At 39.8% G+C, this 22663-nt stretch overlaps 1 protein-coding gene across 2 annotated transcripts in view; it reads left to right on the top strand.

Moving 5' to 3' along the window:
• The window catches only part of Acsl3 (acyl-CoA synthetase long chain family member 3), a 49606-nt gene that overhangs the window by 12327 nt on the left and 14616 nt on the right, over positions 1–22663 (top strand). For both annotated transcript variants that reach the window (XM_034497368.2, XM_034497367.2), the window contains 3 exons: positions 13582–13999; positions 20376–20553; positions 22194–22303. In XM_034497368.2, the coding sequence (XP_034353259.1) occupies positions 13622–13999; positions 20376–20553; positions 22194–22303 (666 nt within the window). In that variant the 5' untranslated portion in view covers positions 13582–13621. The remainder of the gene's footprint in view (positions 1–13581; positions 14000–20375; positions 20554–22193; positions 22304–22663) is intronic.

The following is a 22663-nucleotide window of genomic DNA, read 5'->3' as shown; positions in this document are numbered from 1 at the left end:
GTTTACTCAGTAATCTCCTGTGATTAATAATTTTTTTCTATGGCACTGGGATTGAACTCACAGACCTTATGTATGCTATTCATGAGCTCTGTCAACAAGCTATATCTTCAGCTGCCTCTCCACATTTAGATCTGTGCTCCTACCAGAGAATTTTCTTCTTCTTCTTTTTTTTTTTTTGTTTGAAAGATAATGTCTTTTTAAGTTGCTCAGGCCAGGCTTGAACTCACCATTTAGTTCAGATAGTCCTTGAACTTAGAATCTTACAGCCTAAGCTTCCCGAGTAGCCAGGTTTACAGGCATGTATCACTGCTCAACAACTCATTATTTAACATTTGTGTTAAACATTCTCCTGTATGTGTGTTCTTCAATGCCTGTCAGCACATGTCCACCCACTCACCCACCCATATGATGTGTGTTTGACCAGGTTGTGTGATGATGGCCACTAGGGATTGAGTAATGAGTAAAAGACACTTTGTTCTTCATGTATAGAGAAGATGGGCAGTAAGCAATTTTGTATGCAATTATTTAATTATAAGCACAGAAGGTACTACTAAGGCAAAACACAGAATATGGTGAGAGTAGAAAACTTTTAAGTGGTGTTGGGCAAATCCAGTAGGAGAGGGATAGTAGCAGGGAGGTAGGGAATGCTAGGCCAGAGACTTAGCAGCAGTTGGGATGAGGTGGAGACCTGACATTGGGGATAGTACACAAGGCTCAGAAGGTGAGTATTCTGTGGAGACTCTTAGATAAGACTGGACCTAAAGTATAAGACATCAGATCAGAGAAAGGTAAAAGGTAAAAATCCTCTCATAAAGGCTATGAACTGGGGTGGGAAAATTAGGGAACTTGGAGATTTTGGTGTGCTAACTGACCAGCAGTGTCTCAAGTCAGTTTGTTTTGGTCCCAATCACTACAAGTTTTATTACTACAAGACATGGAAAGAGTTAACATTTATCTTATGGTTTACATTATATGATTAGGAATGTTAAATTTACCAAAGTTAATTTTGAACAAAATATAAAAACTTAACTATTATGCCCAATTATAATTTATTTTAATATAGTAATCTAATCTTTTTAGTCAGATTACATAAAATTTATAATTTTTTTGTCATAAAGTTCTTCAGGCTGTCTCCAAATTCACAATCTCAAAGTCTGCCACCATGCCTAGTTTAAGTTGTATGTCTGTTGTTTTGAGCAAGGTCCCACTGTGTAGCCCTGGCTTGCCTAAACTTGCTATGTAGACTAGACTGTATTTGAATTTGTAGCTATTCTTCTGCTTCAGCGCCCTCCCAAAACCCCTGGCCCCCTTCCCTTCCTCCTTCCCCCCTCTCCCCTTCTTTTTTCTTCCTTCCCCTCCCTTTCTCCCCTTCTTCTCCCCCCCCCCTTTTTTTTTTTTAAATGACAAGGTCTCTCTGGAACCCTGGATGTCCTAGAATTTGTTATATAGACCAGGCTGGCCAGGAACTCACAGCTTCACTTGCCTCTCTACCTCTTAAATGCTGGGATCATCATGAGCCATGTTTCAAGTTGTATGTTTGGAACAGAAATATTTCAAGTTAATGTTTGGATTCTCTACGTTCTGTTTAGTTTGTTTAAAAAAAAAGCCATACACTGTCTCATTGGTTTGTGATTTTTAGTATATAAAGTTTGTTCCTGTCTGAATGTATGGAAATAATTTGTTCCCATTTCCTTAAGAGTTTCCTTGGTTATAATAGTATATGTTTTGTATGAAAAGTAGAAAATATGTAAGAACATAAAGTTGGAAATTTAAAAATTAGTACTAAATTTGTATCCAAAATATGGCCACTGCTGATATTTTTTGTTTGTTTGCTCACAAGTGAAATTATATTGTGTATATTCAATATTTAACCTGTTTTTCTTAAGCAATTACAGTGTAAACAGATGTTTGAAATATTTGTAGTGGCTATATAATAATCTAATGAATATACATGTCGCAGTGTGTTTGATATTTCCCAGTTACTGTGTATTTGCCTATTTTCTTTTGAATGCTTGTTAAAAATGACTCATTAAAGACTACTAGACGTGAAGGATAAAGGCTGTGTGCTCTTAATAAAAATTGTAAACTTGCTTTCCAAGTGGTGCTTAGTTCTTGTGCCCTCATCACAAGGGTGGACTCAGGGATAGAAGACACTTTCATTTTAATATTTTTTTTTTGAGACAGAGTCTCTCTATTATATAACACTGGTTGCCCTGGAACTTGTTAGGTAGACCAGGCTAGTCTTGAACTCATAGAGCTCCATCTGTTATCCTTAATGTTTTGTGTATATAAAAAACCAAAATGACCCTCAAAAAAACTTAGCCTCTTGAGTGTTTTGGTTAAATTAGACTCAGTGAAGTTCTGATTTAAACAATCACCATACTTATCCATTACCTATATTCTACTGAAATATTTGAAGAACAGGGCTAGTTATATGACAGCATAACCCCTCAATAATTTACTATTCAGTAAGTTGATAGAAAATCTAACCAGATTTTATATACCGTTGGCTTTTTTTGGGGGGGGTGGGTGGTTTCCATCTTATTTTTAAGAAGCAGAGGTATAACATTCCTTATTGTATTTTCTGTGATGTTTCCTGTTTTATTCTTTTGGAAATAAATCCATAAAGCAACAAAAACAACAAAGGAAAACTACAAACAGTTATGTACATGCTATGTAATGTTTTCTGTGTTGCTTGGGCTAAATATTTCAGAGATGAGTCATGAATATGCCCACCTCTTTGAAGTATAGGTAGAAACTAGCAAAACCCATAGAGGTGTATTTAAAGCTTTGAGTTCTTAGAGAAAAAAACCCGAAGCAATTGCTAGAAGACTTCATAAAGAGGTGATATCAGAGTTGGGGTTTGGACAAGTGGAACTGTGTAAAAGCACTGTGATTAATGGGAGGGTAGAGAAAAATAGTGGGATTTGCAAGTCCCCAGAGTAGCTATGACTTACGTTGTTCATTGTGTGGGTTATCTGTCAGCAGCCCCGCCCCCATACTGGACACCACAAGGGCTGGGGTGTGCATTCTGTCACTGAGCAGCATGCCCAGTTCTCACAGATGCTTGAACATTAGCTAATAATTACTTCATGGATTTAAAATATTTTTTAGCCTAATGGCATGAGTACATACAGAAGATAATGTTTAAGAAAAGGCAGTAAGCAACAAAAAACTTCTCCATTCTCTAAAAACAAATAAATTGGCTCAAATTTATTGACAACAGTTCTGAGACATCTAAAATCTCACAACAGTGAACAATAGGTTCTGTTATCATCACAATTCAGTAAAATAAATGGAGACCCAGAAAAGTTTAACTGCCAAAGAACAGTCATCCAGTAAGAGGATTCCAACCCAAGCACCCCTGGTTCCAGACTCCTTTCTGTCCATCAAACTACACACAGTAGGCAGGATAGAGGTGCTATAGAGGAAAATTCTTACAGGAAGCAAGCACTAATGCATAGGATTGGCAAAATGTCTACTAGTACATACAGAAGAAACCACTCAAGGGAAAGGGTGTTTCTTTACGAAATTTCCCTACAGTCTTGTGAAATAATTAAGATGCACACAAATGTATATTACTAAAGAATTTGAAAACTAGAAACAAAGAAAGCTATGTTAATTAAACTAAAGATTGCTATAAAAGAGCCTTCAAGGAAAAGTATCTACCAGAATTTTTATACTGATTATAAAGTCAAAAGCACCAACTCTTCCCATGCCCCAGCAGCTCACTCAAATAAGTTTAACTATATTCATCCATGATCTAACACCCTCTCTACTAAGCCTCCCTTAAAAGTTTGAATTCAGAACCTCTGTTAATGGTGGCTGGGTGGTATTGGTGTACACCTTTAATCTCAGGCTGAGGCAGGGTGGATCTCAGGGTTCAAAGCCAGCCTGGGCTTCACAGAGAAACCTTGTCTTAAACCAAACCAAACCAAATTTTCTCATTAATTTCAAATTGAAAGTGAATGAGTAGAGAAGATAGCTCTGTGAAGGAGAGAGAACAGATAAAAGGATGAACTGGTGCTTTAAAGTGGTGGTGATGTTAAATCATGAGGTTCACCAGAATGCTTGGCAGTAGAAGTGGGTAGAAATTGTGAGGCGAGCCTTGGGTAGGAATCCACTGAAGACTGTGGTAGAAGAGGGACTATTACAGATTAGAGGGACACGGAGGTACCATGGCAATGGAGATCATGTATAGGGGAGTTGTGAATTTGAGCAGAGAACATTTAGGCTGCAGTGATTAACTAGAGGCAGGTCAGGAAAGGCCTAAGGTCTAAGGAACATGGGAGATTTATTGGGAAGAAGATTATGTAGAGGCTGCCGCTGAGTCGGGGCAGAAGGGAAAGAGCATGGGGAGGAAGCACTGGTTTTTTGTATGAGGATATAGCGCATTGGCATGGGGAGGATATGAGACTCGTCGCAAAGGTGGAAATGTGCCCTACTTGGCACCTGTCCTGCTGTTGCTAGGTCCTTGAGGGCAAGCCCATGGGAATGCCTGATTGCTAACAGAAAATGTAGGTATTGATGAAGTCAGAGAAGGGTGGAATAGAACTAGAATTGTACTACTTTAAATGATTCGGTACTATTAAAACTTTTTTTTTTTTTTTTTTTGTGCGTAGAAGGTAATACAGAAGCATTGAGGCCTTTTATTTGTGTATGTGCATGTATTGGTGCATGCTGCTGCACTCTTGAAGAAATCAGGACAACTTATGGGTGTTGGTTCTTTATTCCACCTTACAAGTCCCCAAGATGGAATCTGGGTTGATAGGTACTTGGTGGCAAGTACTTTTCGCCATCTCTGGCATAAGTGTTTTCTTTTTTATTTAATGCCTATAGGAAGTGTTTAATGACCTAAACTGGCATGAGAGTTTCCTTTTTCTGAAGATCAGGTTTTTGGTTTGGATTTGATTAGTTTGAAAGGTTGAGCAGATGCCAGCCCAGATGGGCAGGTCTGTCTACTATTCTATGCTCCTTATGTAAATCTGAACTTTGCTATTGAGATTAAAAATCAAAACATTTGCATAGCCTAAGTATTTTTTAGCTGAGAAATGTCTATACTGCCATTTGTTTTATTTATTTATTTGTTTATTTTTTTTTTGTAGATTTATTTATTTCATGTATGTGAGTACACTGTAGCTGTCTTCAGACACACCCGAAGAGGGGATCGGATTCCATTACAGATGGTTGTGGGCCACCATGTGGGTGCTGGGAATTGAACTCAGGACCTCTGGAAGAGCAGTCAGTGTTGTTAACCACCGAGTCATATCTCCAGCCCTCATTTGTTGTTTTAATTATGAGTACTAACTACACAGATACTTATTTGCCCTTTAAAAATGATCTTAGTTCTAAAACAACTTCCTGGGGCAGCTTCCATTCTTCCTCTTCCTTGTCCTCTTCCCACCCCAGTTCTGCATGTATCTGCAGATTTTAATGATCTGCATTGAGGTTTCTTTGTTAAAAAATGGTTAGTAATATTTTTTATTGGTAAATTATAAAATGTTCCTTTTAACACAGTTACTTGTTTTTTTAATCTTACTTACATATTTTTGCTTTTATTCAGACTGTATTAACATGTTGCTGGCTTTGTTACCTTAAAACTAAACATAAGACTAGAAATTCTACTCGTTCCTGTTGACTTGATCTCTGGCCTGGATTCTTGCTGTTTGAGGCAGGAGGATGTTGTTGAGTTTCTTCTAAATTGAAGCAGGAAGTTTTAGTTATCAGAAAAACCAAAACAAACCAGGATGAATAAATCTTAGCACTGCATGTAAGGCGGATTGACACAGGCTGTCACTGTGTAACCAGCTTAGTCTCCCTTGCCATAGCCTGGTGAATGGTTGCCACCATGCCTGGTTCCTGTAGTGTTTTTTATTTTTAATTTTCCTTTTTTTTTTTCTTTCTTTTTTTCTTTTTTTGTTTTTTTTCGAGACAGGGTTTCTCTGTGTAGCCCTGGCTGTCCTGGAACTCACTCTGTAGACCAGGCTTGCCTCGAACTCAGAAATCCACCTGCCTCTGCCTCCCAAGTGCTGGGATTAAAGGCGTGCGCCACCACTGCCCGGCATTTTTAATTTTTCTCTTTTTCTTTTTTGCTTTTCTTGAATATAGTCTCATACATGCAAGTAAGCACTCAGTCACTGAACTACTGTCCACCTAGTATGAAGTGTATATAATTTTAATGTAAACATGGAGTCATTCTTACCTTGTGGAGTACTTTTTTTTTTAATGTAATCACTGTTAGTATTTCCCTGTCATTTTCTTATCGTATTATATAACATTTTTTATTGCTAGGCTATTGTAGAACTCATATTCACCATTCACTCAAACTATACTTGACATGAGCACTGACGTCTTAGACTGTTAAAGATGTTTAGCTTGCATATTATTTTACAGGCATGGGAGAAAAAAAACCCGGTATGCTGGAAACCTGGGGGAGGCAGTGACTGCTGGGGTGACAAGAGGTCTGGGAGGTAGAGCAGAGTAGTATAAATACAGAGAGAATGAAGTGAGATGGATGTGGGCGAGTTTGACATCTGAGGCTGAGGCTGCAGTGCAGAACCACAGACTGGTCATTTCAGTTTTATGACAATTGTAATTCACATAGCCACTCTGCTGCTGCTGCTTTCCTATTGACTCCTCAGTACTGGAAGTGTGTGTGTGTGTGTGTCACAGGATGACCTTGAACCTCTAAGTCTAGTTTGGAAATAACATATGACCTTGTCTCAAAAACCCTCACAGAAAAACAAAAACCACCCAAATTTTGAGCTGCTACAGCTTTTGTCTACAATGAACAAGCATTTAAAATCACCTCAAAACCAGTGATTAGAAACTATATTTCCTTTATATACTCAAAGATGGAATATCCTCAGACAGCTGTCTGAACATGCCTACCTTACTTTTTCACACTATTTTGCCAATATTTTGTTGTTTGTAATGTTTATATTTTGTCTCTGGCCTTTGGATCCCCCCTCCCTTCCTCCCTTTTTCTCCACCCTCTGCTGTTCCTTCCTTCCTTTTGGAATTCCTTCCCCTCCTCTCCCACCCCCCCCTTCCTTCCATATCTTTTTTTTTTTTTCCCTTCGAGACGGGGCCTTGGCTCTCTTGGAACTCACTCTGTAGTCTAGGCTGGCCTTGAACTCAGAGAGCTGGCCTTCCTGAGTGCTGGTATTAAAGGTGAGGTGTGTGCTACCACCGCCCAGGTCTTTTTTATTTTCTAGGAAAGAAAATTAAAGTTTAAAAGTGAAGTTATTTTTCTGCTTAAAACAGCCTTCATCAAAAAGTTAGGCAGTTCACTTTAGTGGATATGGGTTCATGGGATACTGAATGTATTACTTGCCTGGCCTTACTTAGAATTATTAAGACACAAGCAGTTAGACTGTCATGTAATCTAGAAGCTGATGTTCTGGGGGATATGTATGTATTTGGCTTTCACTTGCAGAAGATGATTAGCCTACATACAAAGGAGTATACAGAATGTACATAGTTCTAGTCATTGTTGTCTTAATACACATGGCATTCAGTTATTGACTTATTGACATAAAATAATTGCAACAGTTGCTGTCAGTGAGCTCCAGTCACTCTGCTTTTACAGTTTAGTTAATACAGAGATGGTTACATGTGTCCATGCTGTTTTTCCCCATTCCCTGCCCCCTTTATTCAGACAAATTCTCATAAAATTATATCTTTGAATGGAAAACTTACGACTGCTTTTGCATATAATATGAAGTGTGGACTGTGGCTTGAAAAGGTAAATTAGAAGAATAGGAATAGATTTTCTTGGGGTGAGCAAGTTGAAACAAGGTGACTCAGGACTCAGTATGTAAGTATTTTTGTTGTTTGTTGGTGTGTGTGTGTGTGTGTGTGTGTGTGTGTGTGTGTGACAGAGAGTAGTGGGGGACAACAGAGTAGCCGTGTCTTCTGGGCTCTAAGGAAGTTTCTTAAAGGACATATGTTAGGAGATTGCCTAAGTAGAATTGGTCAAACTCTGTGTTACATTTTATCTAAATGCATTCTCTGCCTGTGGGATTTCAGTGAGGTCTAGGAGTAGCTTTCAACACGTTTTCATAGTGCTGTGTTTTAAAATCTACTGATATTTAAACGTTCAGCATGAAGCACTAGACATGAAAGATTACTAGGATGTGACTATATATTGTAACTAGGCATGGTCACTTGCATTATACAGAAACTGACGAATCTGCAGTCCATATACCTAGCAGGCAGAGGCAGGATTGCCTCGAGTTAGAGTGATTGTCTTACTGAAGCTCATGGAGAGAGCTTAAAGCAGAATAGTACTAATTTTCATCAAAGACTAGTTAAGTCTCTTTTTATTTACTTACAAATTATATTTTTGTAAAATCGAGCCAGATTGGTTGCTGAGAGTGGATTGCTGTTGGGCACCTTTGAGTATTAAGGCTCTGGGCTACCCGTGCTTTGCTGGCATGTGGGGCTTGCCTTGAAATATGTTGCTGCTGCTTCAGGAACTGTTGCTGGCTCTTACTTGAGTGAGTGACTTGTTTTCTTGTGATTACTTTATTTTTTATTTTTTTTATTTTTTAATTTTTATTTTTTGGTTTTTCTTTTTTTTTTGGTTTTTCGAGACAGGGTTTCTCTGTGTAGCCCTGGCTGTCCTGGAACTCACTCTGTAGACCAGGCTGGCCTCGAACTCAGAAATCCGCCTGCCTCTGCCTCCCAAGTGCTGGGATTAAAGGCGTGTGCCAATCTTGTGGTTACTATTATTTCATATCATAAGGGATTTCATGGATAGACACATGACTTCACTCTCATATGAACCTAAAAGAATGGCAAACAAATAGTGAAAGTGATGTAAAACTAGCTGTAATCAGGTTGTGGGCTATGTGCAGCAGACTTGAAGTATGTTAATGACTTAATCCTCCTAATGAGATCATAATACAGGAAGTCTCCAATTTCTGTAAATGACAAATAGGAACATAATTTGGGTGGCATTTAGTAAACTGTTGAGAGTCAAACCTGGAATTTGGCTTTATGGCGTAAATGCTTAAGAGTGAGGCCGAGCTAGGGTGTGGTGGCGCACACCTTTAATCCGAGTGCTTGAGAGGCAGAGGCAGGCAGATCTCTGTGAGTTTGTGGCCAGCCTGGTCTACAGAGCAAGTTCTAGTATAGCCAAAGCTACACAGAGAAACCGTGTCCTGAAAAAATCCAGAAGAGTGAAGTTGAATAGACTTGAGTGTTTTCTAATTAACAAGTGTGAGAACTGCTTAAGTGAAGGTAAGAGTATTGGTAAGTTTTATAGGCAAAAGTCAAGACCTGTTAGCAGATGCATTGCATTTTGCAGTTAACATAGGGATTGTCCCTTTTTGTTTGTTTGTTTGTTCCTAGTAGGAGTTTTGTGGGGCCATCTGTCATCTGTTTAGCCTTGCAGTTGAACCTGAAGCTTTAGGATTTTAGTCAATTACCATATTTCATGATGAGTAAATAGGAGGGAGCCAGTACTAAACCATTGTTCTAAAATGAACAAGTCTTGGGGCTGGAGAGACAGCTCAGCGGTTGCACTTCCAGAGATTCTGCCTTCAGTTCCCAGCACCCACAGTGTCTATCTATGACTCCGGTTCCAGGGGATTGGACTCCCTCACACCAATGCATTATAAAGTTAAATTTACAAAAAGGAACAAGTCTTTAGAAGTTTTGTACTCAGTATGTTATGGGACATACCTAAATAAAACAAGCCCTTATATGGTTTTAACTGTGTATGAAAGTGAACACTTTTTATAATGCTTTTGTGCTTTCCCAGAGCCCTGTTAATACCTACTGCATTTCACATTTATCCTCATTTTAATTTTGTGCATTAGATAAATGGTGACAGATGGGTGAAATCAGGTATAAAAAGTTATTTCTTGATAATCAAACTTAATTAGTGCTAGAGGTTAGGCTACTATTATTTTGCCAACTCCAGGAAATGATTAATTGGAGAGTAACCAGCCTTCTCATCGCTGCTGGCCTGAAATTTTTTTCTCATTTTCGGCAGTGAAGGTTCTACATCCTGGGAAATGCTATCATGACCAGCAAATCAGTTGTCATCCTAATTAATTTTAGCACTTTGTGTTAGATTGGGGATGGGAGTATGGTTGTCCTGTGATGTATAATGCATCTACTTCCAGAATGCAGATGACTGAGGAAAACCTCAGAGGTAGTCAAGGATCCAGCTTTTTAATTAAATAAAAGTAATGTAAAATTAAGTTTAAAAGAGAATGGCTAGATACATTAGTCATTGCTCTGTTGCTGTGAAGGAGGTGACACCATGATCAATGCAGCTTAATTTGAACCTTGCTTATAGTTTTAGAGGTTTAGTCTGTTGTCATCATGGTGGGGAGCATGATAGGAACATGGCAGCACTTATGATACAGGGGCAGCAGCTGAGAGCTGCATACATCCTGGTTTCAGGCCTGGAGAGGAAGAGGAAAGACACTGGGCCTGGTGAAACCTAAAAGCCACTTCTAGTGACACACTTCCTCTGACAAGGCCACACCCCCAATGCAACAGTTCTGGTATCTGGTGACTAAGCATTCAAATACACTAGCCTGTGGGGCATTCTTTCTGAAACTGTACTAGATAATACCATGTTATTAGGCTATGTCTGTTTTGTGCTACTCTGATAGTCTTGGACTACCAAGACCGTTTGTTTCCATACTCCCATTTATCTGTATCTGCTTTCAGTCCCCACCCACCCACAAAAATTCATGTTCTGTGGACTGGTCTTCCTAATACTTCATACTAAGACAAACTGTCAGACAGCAACAAAACAAATACCAGCCTGGGATGGTGAAGAGTCCAGGCGCAGTCTGGCTTCTCACTGGTGCTGTATAGCAGCTTTGGCTCTCGTTCTTACTGTGTAAGTTAGGCTGGTTAGCTGGCTCCTTCTTACTATAAATGGTTTGAGAATTTAATATGTAAATACTGTATTTACATCATTTCCCCCCTTAAAACGCCTACTGTCTTTTCCCCACTCAAATTCATGATCTCTTCAATTGTTATACACACACACACACACACACACACACACACACACACACACACACACACACGGGGTGGGGGGAGGGAAAGAGAAGGAGAGGGAGAGGGAGAAAGGAGGGAGGAGAGGGAGCTCGCACTCTAGCCTGCTTGAGTCCATTTAGTGTTGTTGGCATAGGTATTTGTTTAGGACTGATCACTTGGGATTGGGTAATCTATCAAGGCCCTCATCCTGGAGAAGACTTATTCTGTCCTGCTCAGCAGTCACTGATTGTCTACACATCTTCAGGTAGGGCCTTTTGAGGTTTTCACCATTCACATTGGCATGTCAGTTGCTGTTGAGATGGTACAGGTCTTGTTTAATCAGATGTGTTTTTAAGATTTCATGGTTGTGCCGGGCGGTGGTGGCGCACGCCTTTAATCCCAGCACTTGGGAGGCAGAGGCGGGTGGATTTCTGAGTTCGAGGCCAGCCTGGTCTACAGAGTGAGTTCCAGGACAGCCAGGGCTACACAGAGAAACCCTGTCTCGAAAAAACAAACAAACAACAACAACAACAAAAAAGATTTCATGGGTGCAGCATTCTTGTCATGTATAGAAGGCATCTCACAGATGATATCCGGGTGTCCAGGGGGCTCTCACAGTCTTTTTGTCCCCCTTCACATGATGCTCTCTAAGTCTCAGGTGCAGAGCCTGTGCTGTAGTTGTATCAGTTGGGCTGGGTACTGTCCTCTGCATTTTGACTAGTTGTAATGGTAACCCTCTGCACAAAAAGGAGCTTCTTTGATGGAGGGTGAGAGCTACCCTTACTGTGGGTATAAGGATGAGTATTTAGGATGTACTTAGAAACGGTACTGATCTAGGAAAGTAGCAGTCGTAGGCTCTCCTTCAGGGCTCATAACCCTTCCATCCACAGGTACTTGGGTAGGTTTATAGCCAATCATGAGTTCATTCCTGAGTAGGCCTTAAGTTCAGTTAGACAGCTGTGGTTGCCCTAGGTTTGAGTGCCACCATTTTACCCTTGAGGCTCTATCTCACGCTTGTCCGTGTGGTTTATAAGCATCGCAGCTGGGTAGGACTGCTGGTGACTTTTCTTCCTTGAAAGCCTGCATAGTACTTTCAGATGCTATGAAGAGCTGGTCCTTAGGGAGGAGGCTTCCAGGTCAGTTCCAGCTTGATTCTTCTAAGTCTTGGGTCTGAAGTGTGTGGTGTTTTAGCAATAGTGTCAATTCCTCTAACTTCTGGGAGACTACCAAAGACAGCAGTAATAGCTTATATTATTGGGAGTTAACTCTCCTGACCAACTTGAAGGTTTCCTCTGCATGGCACTGGGATTGTTAGATAGTACATGGCTCTAGGGGAGAGCATTATCACCTCAAGTGGCAAGTGGTATAACCTCATTCAGAGTATATATGATATGTATCTATGCACATACTATGTACATATATTTGCATGTCTATGAATGCATTTCTAACTTAAAATGTTTTCCTATGGCTTTCAAGCATCCTTAGTGTGTCATTTATCTATTCTTTCTTTTTCCCTTTCTATTGCCCTCCACTTCCCCTTCCAGGTAAACTACTCCCCCTCCCAGCCCCGTGATAGCGTTTCTGTCCTACCATTCCCCTTCCTCCCCTATGGAAGTGCCTCTTCCATGGTTTCTTCCTGGTTTCTGTGGTTACTCCAAGTTAGATACTCATGTCTAAAGATTCAGAGATTAATAGAATCCATAAGTAATATGTGATGTGTGTCTTTCTGAATTCAGGTCCTTCCTCAGTATGTTTTCTAGCTCCATCCATTTACCTGAGAATTTTGTGATTTTGCTTTTCTTTATGGCTGAATAGAATCCCATTGTGATATGTACCACACATTATCCGTTCACCAGTTAACGTGAGGTTGTTTTCATTTTCTAGTTACAGTGACTAGGGCAGGAGTGAACATGCTGAGCAAGTGTCTGGGGCAGGAGCTTGAGTCATTTGGGCATGTACCAAAGAGTGCTATAGCTGGGTCATATGGCAGATCTTTTAGCCTGTTGAGGATTCTCCACACTGATTTTTTTTTTTTTCCTATAATGGCTGTACCAGTGAAGATCAGGAAATTGGTGAATGCTAAGGATACAGGAGACGACCATCCATCATCCATTATTGTCTTGCTTCTTAATTTGATCTGTAAAAATTGACCAATATGTGGAACCACCAAGGAAAATAAAAATACAGTGTACATGTTTGCCGTTCAGTCCTTGCTACTGCATAGAGTACAAATGGGCTCACTGGGAAATCTGCACATGTGTTTACAGTGGCTGATTCTAGTGCAACAGAGGAATGGGAAGTGGGCACGTTTATGGTTTTCTTCTGGCTGTCCTCATTCCCTGAAGTATTGTGGATACTTAAGGTTAGGTTGGAAAGGCTACTTTTGATAGCAGTATGTAGAATAATTCTACTGTTAGTAGATACCATACAAATGCATTTCTTAAATTTAGTATATTACAGAGGGCCAGTATACTATCTCTGACCCAAAGAAATCCTAGTTGCCTAGCTAATATAAAGAGTTTTTCTTTTAATGTAATTTTCAACTGATTTATTTCTTTTTCTTCCTTCTAGGTTCTCATTGAAATCTGTTAATTCTATTTTTTGAACACTTATGAATAACCACGTATCTTCAGCACCATCTACCATGAAGCTAAAACAAACCATCAACCCCATACTTTTATATTTCATACATTTTATAATATCACTCTACACTATTTTAACGTACATCCCATTTTATTTTTTGTGTGAGTCAAAACAAGAGAAACCAAACCAAATTAAAGCAAAGCCTGTCAGTTCAAAACCGGACTCTGCATACAGGTCTATCAACAGTGTGGATGGCTTGGCTTCAGTATTGTATCCTGGCTGTGATACACTTGATAAAGTTTTTATGTATGCAAAAAACAAATTTAAGGACAAAAGACTATTGGGAACACGTGAGATTTTGAATGAGGAAGATGAAATACAACCAAATGGAAAAGTTTTTAAAAAGGTAAGATGATCCCTGCTGCTTTGGATTCTTCCCTATTTGTACCCATAATCTTCTGTCTTTGTATACTTAGCATTGTGGGAAGTGTGGTCTCCTGAGAACCGCTGGTGTTTGTAGAGAAAGTCTCTCCAGGGCTTTAGATTGCTTTCTTTCCTGTCCTTACTGACTTGACCTATTTTTCAGAAAGGCACGGAGAATGTGCTCTGGTATGGGGCTCTAGAACCTGATATATCCAGGGCTTGAGGTAGAGCATCTAGGTAGTTTGCAGTGGGGAACCCTCTTTGAGAGTGCTTGGCACCATGTGACTGGTTTTGATTTTCATGCAACTCACAGTGGTATTAATATCTTGGTATTTTGGATACGGCACTTGCATGTCTTAAAATTTTTGTTTTACCATATAGAGAATCTTGCTATTGGCTTGAAACAGAGACAGGCTGTCTTTAAAGACAAAAATACTGTGGTTAAGAGCTTGGCCTTGCCGGGCAGTGGTGGTGCATGCCTTTAATTCCAGCACATGGGAGGCGGAAGCAGGTGGATTTCTGAGTTCGAGGCCAGCCTGGTCTACAGAGTGAGTTCCAGGACAGCCAGGGCTACACAGAGAAACCCTGTCTCGAAAAAAAGAGCTTGGCCTTTAGATCTAGATCTGAAAGTTTGAATTTTGGTTTTGCCATTTACTAGTCTTGTGGCTTTTGAAAAGTTACTTTATGAGTGTGGAATTACTTTTTATGAGGTAAGCTGTATTAATTTTTTTTTAAAAAAATTGAAAGTAATCTTAAGGGTTAGATGATACCTCTGCTTCTAAGATTAGAACATTGAAGCACAGATGAGTTAGGTACTTACCTGAGGATCCTAAAGCTACTAAGTGACCAAGTGACAAAGCTGAGATTTGATTGAACTTAGGCATTTCAACTCCAAAAGCTCATACTTTGTAGCTAACTACGGATTGTAAGAGAGAAGAAAAAGTATTATTTAGTTATTTTCCTATTATTTATTTTGAAGTTAGGTTTCTCTCTGTATAGTTCTGGCTGTCTTGGAGCTCCCTATGTAGATCAGACTGTCCTCAAAAATCATGTATCTGCCAGCCTCCAAGGAATGTGCTTTTAATTCTTTATGTCAGAAATTATGATGCCTATTAGTACTTTGTGTTAAACACGTGTGGTTTATCAGTTTCTTCAGAAGGCTGTATATAGGTCGACAAAACCATTGTACTTTTCTTGTCTAGGATTAGATACTTTGGGAACCTAGAATTAATTTTTAGGTTTTGTAGATAACAAATGAAACATACTGTTGTCTGTACCTGAGTGTGCTTTGCTGTCAGTTAGCCAAGACTCATGTTTTCTGTTGGGCTATGGGAATGGGCTGCAAGCATGAGAGTTAGTTAAACAAGCTGGCCTTGCACCCACTCACAAGCTCTTGGTTCTTTTTATAGCCTTTGTATGGTGGCAGGAGCAGCATCTGTCCTGGCAGGGTATCAGGTGACATGGCTTAGGGCTTGCTTACTCACCAAACAGCCCCGGGAGGTCAGAAGACTTTAATGTTTTTAAGGTCTCATGCAGCCCATGTTGGTAATCAGTCAGACTCTTGATCCTCATGCCTCCATGGGACTTGTGTGATGGTGTATATGACACCACAGCAGATAGAAAGATATTTTTGGTGACTTGTTTTTATTGACATAGTTACCATATTTGAAGATAACCTTCAGTTTGATGAGGAAGCTTATGTGCATTAATATCAGAAACTTTCCTCCTTATTTTGAGAAGCAGCAACATAGAATATATAAGTTATTCAAACATCATTTTAGAGTAATCATTTCAGATTAATCCTTGCGAGCACGTGTGCGCGTGCACGTGCACGTGCGTGTGCCTGCCTGCCTGCCTGCCTGCCTGCCTGCCTGCCTGCCTGACTGCCTGACTGCCTGACTGCTTATCTGCCATATTAAAAATGTGGCTTTCTTGGACTGGGATCTGTGGCCTTGTTTTTCTTCACTCTCCTGTGGGGCTTCCTCCCATACTTGCTCTCTCTACTTCCTGTTTGTTAACAGCATGTCACAAAATCACACAAGCCTCAAACTCAGGATTCTGATTTACTTAACAAACCACAGAGGGAAAGTTAAAGGAAGCTAGGCATTGTTTGTTGAAGAAGACAGGAAATACGAAGTTCTGAAATAGTTCTAGATAGTAAGTGAGGAAAACAACAATCTAGTACTTAGAAGAGGTTTAATTCAGCTACTTGAAAACTTGCTTTCTCTTAGACTGTCACATCCCATCATCCCACATCAAATGTCACATCCCACATCAGACTGGAGGTCTGAATGATTAAATATTGGTGTGCTTTTATTTTAAAATAAGTTCTGTATGCTAGCACCATTGTGTTATTTTCTACTTGAAGTGTAAGATGCTGTCCTCAGAGCATTATATTTTTATGTTCCTGGAAAAGTTTTAAAGCACCATTTGTATATTTCAGGCAGTTACACTTTTTTTAGACTAATTTATTCTCTGAGTGCTAACTATGTGTGTTACTTCTCATAGTGACCCCTCCCAAGGTTACCATCGCGACTAAGGAGATCGATCTACTTACTGTCTATCTATCTATCTATCTATCTATCTATCTATCTATCTATCTATCTATCTAGAATGCTTATCTAAGGTTAAAATGAGATAGTGCTGTCAGGAATACTGAACTTGTTTCCATGTGTAACAAAAGTCTGACTGAATGGTGACGAGAGCAAGAGTTGTCAGGGCTCAAATGTTCCGCGCACTGAACAAATTGTCCCAAGTTCTTAACAGCAATAAAGACACACAGGTTAATTTTGGCATGGAGCTCACATTTTTACACAAGAGGAAAAGAGGTCACATAGTGTGAAAAGTAAAGCAGATTGGTGATTGAATGCCTGCCTGAATAGGTCTCGGTTAAGATGAGACCTGAACAAGATCTAGCAAACTTGGATAAAGAACCTTCTGGGCAGGAAGACAGAGTAGTGGGTCACCGACAAGATTGAGCTCAGTTGAGTGTCGTGCTTGGGGTGGATACTTTAAGATCCTGGAGAGAGCATCTTCTGGCCCTGTTTTAGCCTCCCTGAAGAATAGAAAGGATGGGGTTTATAGGAAGCAGGTTTGGGGTTTGCAAGGGTCACAGCTTATGGCTTCCAGCCCCCCAGGGCCCAAGTGCTACTGCAAAGGTAGAAGCCTGCAGTCTGAAGATAGGGAATGACCTTGTCTACATGGTTGTAGGGAATAAGAGTGGTACGTGTTATGGAGAAGACGCCTGCGATGACAGCAATGGAAGTGGAAGATATGGCTGGGATCAGGCTATATTTTGTAGATAGACTCTGGGTAGACTTAGAAATGAGATTAAAGATGAGTGTAAGTTAGAGTAACTTCAGTTACTGCGTTAAGCAGTTGGGCGTGCTGTCCTCTGCTTACATAAGAATAATGAAGGGACAGGTGGGGAAAAGAGGGTGAACAGAGATTTTTTTGATATACCTGTTAGAAATCTTGTTGAACACATGGTTGTATTGAGCTTTTAGAAACAGTCTTGAGAGTCTGGCTTTTGTCAGGGACATTCAGTCCTGTGGGCTGCAGAATGAGTGCAGTATACATAGGTTACTGAATTCGATAGCAGAGGGTTTGAATGTTCTGTTTAATTTGTAATGACTTAGTGATGTAATCAATGGTGATCATCTCCAGGTAGAGAGGGAAGATACTTAAAAAGATAAAAAGCTTATCAGGACGAGAAAATGAATGACTGGGAAGTACATCAGACTGTGGGTATTAAAGCATGTGGGGCTGCATTTAGCCAGGTGTGTGTGTGTCTGCAGCAATGTTTAAGAGCATAGCAGAGGGTTAAGTTAAATGAGTTTAGTTTTGGGTTAGTCATACAGATGGGATTAGAAACTGCAGTGTGAGTCAGATATGATTATGGGTAAATAGTGTCCACAAATGTAACCTTTATGAGAAAGATAATTGGCTAGAACACTCAGTGGCTTTAACAGTGAAACCCAGGTTTCCCATATATTTTGTCTTTTTCTTACCCCCACAGACAGGGTTTCCTTATGTAGCCTTGACTGTTCTGGAACTTGCAGTGTAGACCAGGCTGGTCTTGAATTCAGAGATCCACCTGTACTCTCCTGAGTGCTTGGATTACAGGTGTGTGCCACCAGACCTCGATAGTTCCCTTCTTCTTCTCCCTTTCCTCCTCCTCTTCCTCCTCCTCTTTTCCTTCCCTCCTTTCCTACCTTCCCCTCCCATCCTTTTCCCCTCCTGTCCTGCCTGCCTGCCTGCCTGCCTGCCTGCCTGCCTGCCTGCCTGCCTGCCTGCCTGCCTTCCTTCCTTCCTTCCTTCCTTCCTTCCTTCCTTCCTTCCTTCCTTCCTTCCTTCCTTCCTTCCTAGTTTTTGTTTCTGTTTTGAGACAGGGTTTAACAGGCCTAGGCTGGCCTGAATCCTCATAGCCTGGGCTAGCCTAAGACTCAAGACAATCCTTTTGTCTCAACTGAGTACTTGGATTATAGGCATGGGCTATATATATATGATGGTTAATTTTAGAATTTTATTATTTTGTCAGATGGTGCCATCATCAGAGTTTATATATTCGGGTAGGTATGTGTGTGTGTGGTGTGTGTGTGTATGTATGTATGTGTATATATATATATATATATATTTATATATATTATTATTATATATTATATATATATTTATATATATAAATATATATAATATTTTAATTTCTAAAATTTTTTAAAAATTTTTATTTTTTATTTTTTTTATTTTTTTGGTTTTTTTCGAGACAGGGTTTCTCTGTGTAGCCCTGGCTGTCCTGGAACTCACTCTGTAGACCAGGATGGCCTTGAACTCAGAAATCCGCCTGCCTCTGCCTCCCAAGTGCTGGGATTAAAGGCGTGCGCCACCACTGCCCAGCTTTATTTTTATTTTTTATTTTTTTGCCATGTAAAGCCTGCCATTTAGGTTTAGAATCTAGCAGGTGCCTCATTCTTATCTTTGGAGTTTATAGTACCTGGTAACTATAATCTGGTTCCTGCACATTCAGGCCAAACTCTCACCTGTCTTCTCAGTCATACAGAGCTCTTAGAAGTCAGTGGAGTTCCTATGTTGAACATTTCCTTAGGGTACAGAGCAAGGTGAGAGTTTGGGCCCTGCAGTTAGGGCAGTGTGATCTTGTCTGTATTGAGTGGGACACCAGAGGGCAGTGTGATTTTACGTCTGTCCTGAGTAGGACACCAGAGGGCAGCGTTGATCTCTTCTCCATCTAACTGCTTACAGAACTCTCTTGAATGTTGTTACATTTTTAGAAATAAGGTAGTCTAGATGGCTTTGTTTTTTAATTTTATGTGTATGAGTGATTTGCCTGCATGCATATCTGTGTACTACTTGTGTGCCAGGACCTGTGTAGGCCAGGAGTGTTGGTTCTTTTTGGAACTGGAGTGATGTGAGCTAGAACTGGATAATTGTGAGCTGCCACATGGGTCCTGGGAATCTTGGTCCCTGGCCATCTCTAGTCCCTGGCCAGATGATTTTTAAGATGCATGAGACATAAATGAACACGGCCATGCTCAGAAGCCAGCTGTATGTACTTGTGTTTGCTTTTTGTTCAGGTTTATTTGTAATGGAGAATTCCTGATTGAGTTTTAGTTGAAAATCCCTGAAGAAAAATATGCTAAGCTTATTTTAAAAGGAGCTTATTAATAACTAAAATTTGAGGTTATCTGTACAAATTCAAATAAAATACTGTAGGTTAGTTAAGTATTGGAGGCTTAAGTAGAGGGACGTTGAATACTATAACTTAGACTCTACCTGGTTGTAGAGAGACTTTTTACTTATCATGATACGATAATTAATTCAGGTTACATGGCCATAAGTATTTCTGTGAACTTGTTAGTAGGGTTACTTTCTGTTTATATATCACATTCTGTCTGTTTATGAAATCCACAAAGTAAACTTCTGCTCGAAATGAATAAATAGGGCTATTTATCTAAGAAATGATTGAGTTAAACATTCTCTGTGCTCCAGGACCCCTGTCTTATGTAACTTCAGACTCATGTGACCTCTTTTGGTTTCTTGAAATAGGGCCTCAGTGTGTGACTAAGCTGGTCTTGAACGGTATAGATCCTCATGTTTTAGCTCAATTTTAAATACTTTTGAAAACAAAGTAAAGCCACCCCCCCCCCCATCATAGTTAAAAGCTTACCATAGTATTTGGGTGGTCATTGACAATGTCACAAAGCTAAGTTTTAAGGTTCATCTTCACTTGAAACTAACATGTTTTATATTCACATAACTTTCTGGCTATAAAGTTTGAAATTTGTTCTGATTTCTTTTGATCACAATAAAAGATACTTGTGTTTTTTTATATTTTGCTATGTCAGGTTATTCTGGGGCACTATAATTGGCTTTCCTATGAAGATGTCTTCATTCGAGCCCTTGACTTTGGAAATGGGTTACAAATGTTGGGTCAGAAACCGAAGGCCAACATCGCCATCTTCTGTGAGACCAGGGCTGAGTGGATGATTGCTGCGCAGGCGTGTTTTATGTATAACTTCCAGCGTACGTATGGACGGCACTTTTAAAATCTTTCTCTTTTTTCTTGTTTTGTTTTTTAAGACAAGGTCTCTATATAGCCCTGGCTGTCCTAGGACTCACTATATATACTGACCTCAAACTCAGAGATCCACTTGCCTCTTCCTACTGAGTGCTGGGATTAGAGATGTTCACCACTACACTGGGATTCCTACTTCTTAGTAGGTTAGCATTCTGATACTGAGTTTTGCCTTTATGCACTTACTGGAAGAATGTTTGTTAGGGCTTAGATATTTCCTTGTTTACTGAGGAGTGACTGTGATGGGCTAACCTTAAACAGTTCTGGAGGTCACTGTAAATGACCGTGAAACAAAAATGATGGTTTCAGCAGATGTTTGTTATAAACCCCTGATTTTCTTCCCATTTCTTTTTTTTTTTTAAGAGTTATTTTATGTGATGAGTGTTTTGCCCATGTGTATGTGTGCACCAGGTACACACATTGTTCACAGAGGCCAGAAGAGATCATGGATTCACTTGGAACTGAAGTTACAGATAGTTGTTAGCCACCATGTAGGTGCTGGGAATTGAACTTGGACTTGACCAGCAAGTGCTCTTAACCACTGAGCCATTTCGCCAGCTGCCCCTTTTACTGTTGTTGAGACTGGGTGCCACTGTTTATCCCTGGCTGGCCTGGAGACCATGGTAGCTGGAACTTTGCTTGGGATCAAAGATAAGCACAACCATACCTTCTACTTCTACTTTTTAAAATAGGCACTGCCTTTCTGTCTGTAGGGATTGAGTTTGCATTACTTTTGAGAATATTTAAAAAGGATTATTGTTTGTCATTTTACTTCTGATCCATGTTGTATATATTATATGACTTCAGTGTTCCTAAATTATTTTTTCTTTTTTTCTACTTTAGAAGCTTAATCTTTTTCCTTAGTTGTTCTTTTGAGCCAGGGTTTCAGTATAGCTGGATCAAACTGGTGTGATGAAGGATGACCTCCTTTTACTGCCCAAGTGTTAGGATTATAGGCCTCATCACTACTGTTTTGTTGACATGTGATACCAGATCTGACTTTCAATGTGCTGCCTTACTGCCTTGTCCAGTGGTTCTCAACCTGTGGGTTGTGGCCCCTTTAGGGGTAGAACAGCCAGATCACAGGGCTTGCCTAAGATCATTAGAAAACAGATATTTACATTATGATTCATAACAGTAGCAGAATTACAGTTGTGAAGTAGCAACAAAAATAATTTTATGGTTGATGTCACCACACATGGAACTATATTAGAGGGTCGCAGTGTTAGGAAGATTGAGAACTACTGGGCTTGTCCCTTTTCACATTTTAGTTCCAAAGCACCCAACAAAGAAGATTTTAACGTTCTAGGGTAGATATTCCTTTATGTTATATTAGTCCTAGAATATAGTGAAGGTGAAACAAACATTTAGCATCTTCATTTAAAATCCTAGGAATCTTGGAGAAGTTAGAGGAAGGTGAGTAGATAGGATATTGATTAGAACCTTATGTCCACAGCCACAGTAGTTCTCCCGGGCTGTCCATGAGAAACAGCACGCCTTTACGTGCACATGTGCTTCCAGAGGAGCTGCTGTGTGGTAGCTGTCCGTGTCCCTTTCTTCTATATGACCTGTGTTCTTTTCCTTGTAGTTGTTACACTATATGCTACTCTGGGAGGTCCTGCCATTGTTCATGGACTGAATGAGACAGAGGTGACCAACATCATTACTAGCAAAGAACTCTTGCAAACTAAGCTGAAGGTGAGGAAGGACCACAGTTACCTTTAAGAGTCTGATGCTTTGACTTTTTCTGTGATTGAGTCATACTGACCCTCAGTTATGTTTGTGAGATTTTTTTGTTTTTTCTTTAGAACATAAAAGTGCATTTTTTTTTAGATAGACCATGGGTAAAAATTGTTAATATGCCAATGTCGAAACGATGACAACTTTTTATTGTACATTGTGTATATGAGGTATTTAATAGTTTTGCATGTCTATAATTTTTGAGTTTGTGTTTTTGTGTGCATCTGCATGCATATATATGGTTATATGTGCCACAACACACCTGTGAAAAAGTCTGCACAATCTGTGGGAGTTAACACAGTGACAAGTGAATGTACC

Source organism: Arvicanthis niloticus, chromosome 3, assembly GCF_011762505.2.
Source record: "Arvicanthis niloticus isolate mArvNil1 chromosome 3, mArvNil1.pat.X, whole genome shotgun sequence".
In the NCBI taxonomy this organism is placed as follows: domain Eukaryota; kingdom Metazoa; phylum Chordata; class Mammalia; order Rodentia; family Muridae; genus Arvicanthis; species Arvicanthis niloticus.
Note: the sequence above shows the minus strand (reverse complement) of the source record. Positions and strands in the feature narration are given on the sequence as shown.